Source organism: Ictalurus punctatus, chromosome 26 (assembly GCF_001660625.3).
Source record: "Ictalurus punctatus breed USDA103 chromosome 26, Coco_2.0, whole genome shotgun sequence".
In the NCBI taxonomy this organism is placed as follows: Eukaryota; Metazoa; Chordata; class Actinopteri; order Siluriformes; family Ictaluridae; genus Ictalurus; species Ictalurus punctatus.
In genome coordinates this window covers 6,764,064-6,773,321 of record NC_030441.2, presented here as the reverse complement: position 1 = coordinate 6,773,321, position 9,258 = coordinate 6,764,064, and the positions used below count along the sequence as shown (strand labels likewise).

Genomic DNA, 9,258 nt, shown 5'->3' with positions numbered 1-9,258 from the left:
AACAATAAAATTGGGTCTATATGTATATTTATCAGTTTTATTTTAATAAACATGACACAATATAACATTAAGATCACACGAAAAGGGTTTTTACTGTTACAAAAATACGGATTTGTGAGCCTTAGCGGAAATGAAAGTGTCAGAATAAATATGAAAATCACGTCATCGTTGTTGGCGGTGAGTCTGACCAATCGTGAATTAGCTGTGTCATCGTCAGCGCTCATGCAGCTGCTCTCGTATAGCTATCGCGGTACTTTGATGCCATACGTTAAAGTGATGTGGCGTCGGCACGGTCTCAAGTCGGACAAAAATTCTAACCGGTATGCACTGCTTCAAGTCAACCACCGGTCTGTGCAGGACCGCATGAAGTTTAACACACTTAATGGGACACCTGCAAATGGCAGGGTAAGGCTGCATCCTACTTACCTCGTAAGTGATCGATTCGTAGCAGTAGAAAAATATGGAGGCCTCCATCGTTTGTCTTCTTCTCTTAGCAACGAGCTAGCCAGCTAGCTAAGGAATGTGATGTATAGTTTCCTCCTCAAAACAACGAACTTGGAAGTGTTCACCATAAACTTCACTGTCTGTTCCCTTGTTAACACTTTCTCCACTTTGTTCCTCTGTTAACTCTTCCCAACCAGGTACAGACAGATAAATTTGCTTGCATTCCACGACTTCCTGAATAAAATATATGGAGTTGTTCCTCTTACATTGATATGCTTCCTGTTAAATGCAAATATGCACGTCCACCTACCCAATCAATAGTTAGCCCAACAACTTTTTCAGGTTAGTTTTTTCTTAATGTTTTAAACCATTTTGTATTAAAGTCTGTTTTTTTTTGTTTTTGTATGTTTTGTGTTTTTATCTTTGTATTGTATTTTATTGGTATTTTCTTATTGTGTAAAGTGCCTTGAGAAGCTGCTTTAAATGAGCTATATAAAAATAAAGTATTATTATTATTATTATTATTATTATTATTATTAAAACAAGCCTTACTAGACTTGGTTTTGCTACAGAACTGATAAGCTTTAGGTGTGTGTTGGAAAGTTCATGCACATTCATGAGAACTATAACTGTCAATCACCTCATTGACCATGTCCTTTTATTGATCATCAAATAATATGCATTTATCACAAAGAAAATTATTGTGGGAGATATTAAGGTCAACTGAACTTGTAAAAATGACAGAACACTATTCTCAAAAATAGTTTTTTCAGATGTGACTTAAAATGTAAGTTTAGGTCCTTTCCGTTCACTAAAATGAGAATGGTTGGTGTTAAAAGTTGTACTGCAGCCAGCCACTAGAGGACCGCAGAGCCAATTTGGCTTTACTTTTGCCTCCCTGTTACAAAGTCCACCAATACACTGCATGCAGTCATTGGGATAAACTGGAAGTGGTCTCTGTAGAAAGGTCTGTGTCTGCCTTTCTACCACTGGAGGCCATTCATCACACATTTGTGCATACGGTATGTGACTAAAAACGAGATGTTCAACTGAAGGGGAGTTTTAAAATGTATATACAGAAAGTGCAGGTATGCTAAAAACAGACCAAGAGTAAATAAGTTTGTCACACAGAAATATTAGGTGCGTAAGACTGGAAAATGAGGCTTCTCATGTGAACAAGGAAAAACCGAAAGTGAGGTGATCAGCTCACATTAATAAAAGCATTTAGTAGAGTTCTTGGATTTGGATTTGTAACAGCAATATGGTTTCAATATTTTCATGTTGACTTTGGCTGAGAAGTTCACTCTGTGTCCACTCTGACTTGACATGAAGGGAGGAAAAGTCTTAAACACACAGAATAATGCTCTGGACATAATTTGTAATATAATACAAATTATGACTGTCGTCTTTAATGGGACTAACATCTTTAACTGCTGTTATTTAATGTTTTTAATGACATCCAATTTATCTATGGTTTCTACTACAAATAGAAACATCTTAATGAACAGTGAGCTTACAGATATATTGTATTACCAGATCACAGGCAAGAAAGTGATTCTGATAATAATAAAAGTAATAATAATTTTGATAACGATGATAATAATAATAATAATAGTATGAATAATAATAATAATAATAATAATAATATAGACAAACAATTAAACAAAGAGACAAAACAAACTTGAGAATTTTGAATTGTTTTTGAATTTGTATACAAATTGAGTTGTCACAGTTTTCAGTTTATTAATTAAACCCACATCGCAAATTTTGACTCTTCATAGTTAAATTTAATTTTGCAGAACAGCCACAATATTCAAGTCTTCAGGACAGAGGAGTTTGTGCTTTCTGGTTTCTCTGTAAGATGACAAGCTGTGTTTTTTTTTTTGTTTGTTTGTTTGTTTGTTTGTTTGTTTGTTTGTTGGTTTGAGTGGTTAAAAAAATCTCCAAACATCACAGCTCAAGAATTGCAGAAGTTAGTTGCATCTTGGGGTCAGAAAGTCTCCAAAACTACTATCAAAAGTTACCTACATTACCACAAGTTGTTTGGAAGGGTTTCAAGAAAAAAGTCTCTACTTTCATTCAAAAACAAACTCAAGCGTCTTCAGTTTGCCAGACACTACTGGAACTTCAAATGGGATCTGGTTCTCACCCCATGGTTGGATGTTCCAGCAGGACAATGATCCAAAACATGCATCAAATTCAACACAAAAATGGTTTACTGACCACAAAATCAAGGTCCTGCCATGGTCATCCCAGTGCCCTGACTTGAAACCCATAGAAAACCTGTAGGTGAACTGAAGAAGAGAGTGCACCAGTGTGGACCTTGAAATTTGAAGGATCTGGAGAGATTCTGTATGGAAGAATGGTCTCAGATCCCTTGCCATGTATTCTCCATCCTCATCAGGTATTATAGGAGAAGACTCAGAGCTGTTATCTTTCAAAGGGAGGTAGCACAAAGTATTGACTAAAAGGGTGGAAATAATTGTGGCAGACATATATTTAACAAAGTTTTTTTTGTTGTTTTTTTGGCTAAACTTGTGACGTGTTTGCAATCATGGATATGTGTTTGATATCCATGAGAGCAGAGTATTTTTGTGATTTTCTTTTAAACAAAAGATAAAAAATTTAAACAATAAAGACAATTTTTCACAGCCTTCTTTGCTTTACCAAGGGTGCCAATATTAGTGGAGGGCAATGTATATGCTTTTCATTGTTATTTAACAACACATTTAATCTGCGTATTAATAGGCTTAGATTATGCAGAGCTTTAACCATACGTCACTGTATATGAGACTATAGGACTGACATGGGTTAGAATGAGCATATTAATATAATATTATTTGTTGCAGTTGTAAAGAAAATTAATCAGAAGCTTCTGATCTGAGAATTCAACTGTCCTAAGGTATAATTATTGTACCCAACATGCAATCTTGTTAAAAGAAAAATTAATTGACTTTATTTCTATGGTGATGTGCTCATGCCACTTGTATGAGTAGCAAAATTCCAGCTCCCAAATGTAAAATGCCTTCCTGCATTCCTGCCCCATATTCGTAGTCTTCCACCGAGCACTTTCATTTTCTTCTACCACATGTAAATAATTCTGATTTGCTAGTCAGTGTGAGTGAACGTGTATGTATATGTGATACCCTGATCGGAACTGGTATCATATTCTGGATGGACCTCTGCCTACTGCTTCCATGATCATGACTCTGAATTGAATGTTTCTTTTTTGGGGGTTTTTTGTTTGTTTTTCCTAAACTTTCCTGTAACTTCCTTAAGTTACTTTCCCAGTAGCTAAGTATTAGACTCACTGATTGGGAAATGAAGTAAATAAGTGCATCCCCATTTGGTTGTGGTTTTAACAGAAGCAAAAGCCACATGGTTACAGAAGGCCCTTCCAGTCATGCCAGATCTATGGTCACTTCCCATAAACATTGGTCTGAAGTGGGTGGGGTGATAATGTCGGCGTCTGCCATATTGAACTTGTGATTACTGTCAAAATTGAGTTGTAGTTTCTTGTTGTCAACTGATATTGACATATCTTGATATTTGGAAAGTACTGGGTATATATGGCACTACACAACCCTGAATAAACTTCCATGTAAAATCCCCTGATCATAGCAAACATTGCTGCTTCTGATGCGAACAATGGGGAATACCACAGAGTCAGTTTTAGTTTCAGTTCTTCTCTCTCTCTCTCTCTCTGTCAGGATAGTATGATTCAGTTCTAAGATTTACCCTCATTAATCACTGAGCTGTAAATCTTATGACCTCGTTAATGCTAATGAATTTGTCCTTGCTTTTCATTGTTACTGCATTGTTATAAGATTACAATGAATTAACATATGCATTACCTGTCTGGTTATGAAACCCACTGGCAGTAGCACTGAGTGCCAGTTAGTAAGACTTCAAAGAGCTTTTTTTTAGAAAAGCAAATTTAACAAATTCAAATCTTTTTAGTTTTGAAATTAGTTCACAATTATTTTTCACAATTTAGCTCAATTAAAGTGACAAATTTTTCTCACAATTGTCTTTTCTATTACTGTTTACCATGGAACACTGGGTAGAATTGTGACCTAACAGCTCCAGGGTCCCTGATTCCGTGAGCTTTGTTTACTGTGTGGAGATGTGCATGTTGTCCATATGGGTTTCCCAGATTCCCCAGTTTCCTCTCAAAACATTCAGGTAGGAGGACTGGCTAAGCTAAATTGCCCATAGATGGCAAGCTGCATGTTAACTGCCCTTGTGTTTTATGGTAATCTGTTGTTAGCTACACTATAAAAAATTATCCTGTAAACTTACAGTTGCTATCTTACTGATAGTTTGCTAGTATGGTACTGTAATCAATATTTATGGAATTCATGCTGCAGTGTTTTTGTTTTCTGTAATGGCACACTGTACAGTATTTTAAAAGTGCACAACTTGTGTAAGAATAATATGTAATACACATATTAAACATGTTCAATGCATCATGCTCAAGATGCACATATGGATCAATAAGAGACAGCATTGGCTGTGCCAGGAAGATGACAATAGCGACATCACAGGGTCATGTGTAACCAGTGGGATTTTCCTTATTAATAGCTGGGAAACTGTAATCATGAGTCATTGGTTTCAGTTTGGGTGGTTCTTAAATAGTCTACAGGGCATCCGTTTGCTTTTAGTTTAATGTTTAGAGTTATTGTGCTCGACAGAAGAAACACGATGCTGGATTATTCAGTTTTCTTAAGCCTGTTTACACTGGGTATTTACGCTGTTATACGTGATTTAGTTGTTATTTACCAACCCTAAACGTTTACTAACGAATGAAAGTAGATTATTATTATTATTAGTAGTAGTAGTAGTAGTAGTATTTTAAGTCATCGTAATCGCCCTTTATTTTACAGCTTGCTCAGCGGGGATACTCAAGAGAGAGGACTTAAACGTGTCACTCGGGCAGGACGCGACGTTTTCGTGCGAGCTTCCGGGCGCTGTTGGAGTGAAGCAGGTCATATGGCAGCAACACAGAGATGATGGCACCCTGCGCAATATGGTCACGTTCACTGAGCGCTCTAAACCCCAAGTGGACGATGCGTTCCTGGGCAAAGTGACTGTCACCGTGGCGTCAGTCCACACAACAACTATCGTGATAAAGAATGTGACCTTCTCGGACGAAGCCTGCTATGTCTGCACCTTCAGTGTGTATCCGTCCGGAACCGAGAGGGAGACAGCATGCCTCACTGTGCAAGGTAGGTTCTTCTGGATTATTTTAATGTGGACAAATCAAAAATTGTATCATGGGTAAGGATACTTACTAGATCAGGATTACCAGAGCAGTAAAGAGTGTTTACACAATTCATAGAAACCTAATAATAATAATAATAATAATAATAAACAATAATAATAATTACTACTACTACTACTACTACTACTACTACTAATAATAATAATAATAATAATAATAATTATTATTATTATTATTATTATTATTATTATTGTTGTTGTTGTTGTTAATAATAATAATAATAATAATAATAATAATAATAATCCATCTAGGATGCTATATTACAAATATTATATTAAGCATATAATATTTGAATTAGACATTAGACCATATTCACATTCTCATTGTGTTCTCCGGTCTTATACACTACACCCTTAATGGTTCTATGCTTGGGAACTGGTTACGTATCAGAAGGATCCAAGTAGAACCCATTCTTAGAGGCAAAAAATCTTTAGTTGTCTTTTGTACATTTTGTACATTTGCTGTGCTTTTATGAAGAAGATGAAAAATTACCATCTAAAATTAAAAAAATGACTTGATCACAACATTATACACTTCAATAATATTAATAATTACTTTAAGTCTAAATAAAAGAGATGTAAAAACTCAAACATTGAAGCATTACAGTTGTATCTGTTAAATTAAACGGACTCTTGAGACTCAAATATGAAGGAAAATAACAAACAAGCATTTGTTATTTCCCTTTAATTTACATTTTTAAAAATTATAAAAACAAAACATGCTGTCTGATAATCCAAATATCTTAGCAAATTATTATATGACTATTATATTATTGTATATACACAGATCAAATATAAAGTGGCACACTGCAGGATTAATGCTCATTTAGTAGATTGCAGTGGTATTGTAGTTCAAGTTCAGCAGGTCAAAGGTATTACAAATCAGAACGTATAACGCAGTAATGTAACATTAAATTGCTATAACCATAATGTAAGGCTTTTGACTTTGCTTTATGTGAAGATGATTTATTGCTCAAAATAAAACTCCAGAAATTATGTCATAGAACTTGCTATTTCCAAAATTGTTTAGACAAAAGGCATCTTGGCACTATTAGCAGATTTTATTTTTTTTTAATGAAAAAAAAAAATAGAATATGTCTGTTAATATCCTTATTATCTGTATGCAGGTTTATCAGAAATAACAACACAGCTTCCAGTTAAACTTAAGGAGAAGGACACAGTTGTCGCTTGCTCAGCCACTGGTAAACCTACACCGGTGTTCAGTTGGTGGTCTGGAGAAAAAGAACTGAGCAATTACTTATCAGAGACTTTCACAGTACTGAATGGTGACAGTACAGTCACAACTACAAGTAACCTCACAATTCCACAGTCACAATTCAGTGGAAAATATGTGACATGTGTGGCTAATAGTGGCAATATAGAGAAGAGTGAAAACATCACTGTGGAGAAACAGATTGATAAAGGTAAGAGCAGGTTTCTAAACATGTATGCATGTACATTTCTTCTAACAAATAAACCCTGAAAAAACTGTGTACTTAATTTCCCACCCTTTGAAAATCCCCTGTATTTAACTCAGTTTAATGTTTTTTGTCCTTTTTAGGGACTCCAGTGACATCCAGATCTTATGTATTTTCTGCTGTCGTCATGATCAGCTGTGTTGTTTCTGCCAGTTGTGTTATTATTCTGTTTCACCAGAAGAGGAAAAGTAGGTAGCATGACATTTTTCCCCTCACTGAAAAGCTGAACTAGATTGAATTAGAACTGAATTGAAGCATAAAATATCTGGAGGAAACTGTGTTTAAAAAAAAAAAAAAATCATTAACAAAGAAATTTTACACATGATCTCTAATTCTAAAACGGAATCTAAATTTCTATTTGCTGGTTCTGTCTGATGGTAATAGTCACACATTCTGTTTTTAAATAGTTTTACAAAGTTTGATGTGATAAAGTGGACACATCAGTAGAAGTAGAAGAAGTAGAAGTACAATGCACTGAAGGCAATATCTGGAAGTGGCATCAGTGTGTGTGTGTGTGTGTGGTTGTTGTTGTTGTTGTTGTTGTTGTTAATAATTATATTAATAATAATAAGCCATCTACCACAGTCAGTACATACAGCAGTATACTAATATATAGTTATCTGATATCAAATTTCAATTTCTCCAATCCTGGAGGTATTTGCTAGGTATGATTAGGACTGCAGGTTTTAGATTTTTTCTGAGCTGTATTTTGAATTGAACAGATTAAATAGAGCTATTTGTAAGTGAGCAAGTCTTGATTTTTTTTCAGTCAACAGCCAACCTGTTTTTTCCACACCCTTTAATGTATTGTGCCATGAGCAGGCTTCTAATAGAATCTTATCTTCTTTTTTTTTCCCAGAACATCAAAAACACCTTATTGAGGTTGCCTGATATACCTGGACAGTTAAACGTTTTCTTCTCAGCACTTTTCTGAACATTATGCTGTATGATACATTGGAAAAAATGACATTTCGTATTGCACTCTTCACATAACTTTGGACTTGAAAGCACTTTATACACAGAAAATGCTCATTGCCTGTTTACAACAGTTTTTTTTGTTAAATTATTGTGTAAATGTATTTAAATAAATATTTATTTAATCTAAATAAATTTTACATAAATAACTAAACTCTGATGTGTATGTTTCTTGACTGTTTGCGTATACCCCACTTGTTTTGCTGCTTCAGAAGTCCCTAATCTACTTTTTCTAAAAAAAAAAAAATAATAATAATAATAATTTTTTTTTAAAAACCTGAAACTCGCAAAACGTTGTTGTAATTGATGTATTTTTATTTGAATTCCACACTTCCCTACCCCTCAGACTTCAGGTGAGATTGTCCCACTGACATAGTGAGGTAAAATATCATACTGTGCACAATATCATACCTTCTGTATCTGCATGTGAGTGTTGTTTATTTTAAATTGAGACACGATGCCTAGGGAATTGGTCATCAGTTTCTTCTGAAGATATCTGTGGAAGAAATAGCCTTAACATGAGCTTCATTTCTTAATTGAATGTGAACTTAATCATAGATATAATCTAAACAGATGATTTGCTTTTATTTTCCTTACTCCGCCACTTCCTGACTGTTGAAGACTTAACATGTTTGACTTTCTTTTCAACTAGGGTGCCAGTGGAGCACATGGGGAAAATCCATGTTCCTACATTCATACGTTATGTTAGATGCCAGACTCTCCTTGGTTGAAGGTACTTCATGAAAAATAATGAAATGAATAAAAAAAACAAAATATGAAAATGAATCAAAACAGATCCAAATATAAAATAAAGTTCCAATGACAAGTAAATCTACATGTTCTCTTCCTCTAACTTGTTCTCAGTACTTGTAATACGGATTAAATACGTGTGGGCAGATGATGTAAACTATGGATCTGGTTCAATGTTATTTGGGAAAAAAGAGCAAGTGAATTTTCTCAACATAAATTTTGTGTTTAGTTTGTTATCAGGTTGTCTAAATGTACATAACACATCTGATGAACAAGATTTCCTCTCCCATGCTGTAATGATGGCTGGAAACTAGGACTTAATGGTACT

General features: G+C 34.7%; 1 protein-coding gene across 5 annotated transcripts; it reads left to right on the top strand.

Annotated features, from left to right (window-relative positions):
* The first annotated feature begins 246 nt into the window (after positions 1–246).
* Positions 247–8,334, top strand: LOC108258920 (OX-2 membrane glycoprotein). Of its 5 annotated transcripts, none has more exons than XM_017457935.3 (6): positions 247–405; positions 642–786; positions 5,331–5,672; positions 6,855–7,151; positions 7,289–7,393; positions 8,065–8,334. In XM_017457935.3, the coding sequence occupies exons 2-6, from the start codon at positions 717–719 to the stop codon at positions 8,094–8,096; spliced, it is 846 nt and encodes a 281-aa protein (XP_017313424.1). In that variant the 5' UTR covers positions 247–405; positions 642–716; the 3' UTR covers positions 8,097–8,334. The 5 variants fall into 5 exon arrangements, with proteins under 5 accessions (XP_017313424.1, XP_053531970.1, XP_053531971.1 ...); XM_053675995.1 differs by adding an exon at positions 2,401–2,848 and having other exon boundaries at positions 247–786; XM_053675996.1 differs by lacking the exons at positions 247–405; positions 642–786 and adding an exon at positions 806–2,848.
* The last annotated feature ends 924 nt before the right edge of the window (positions 8,335–9,258 follow it).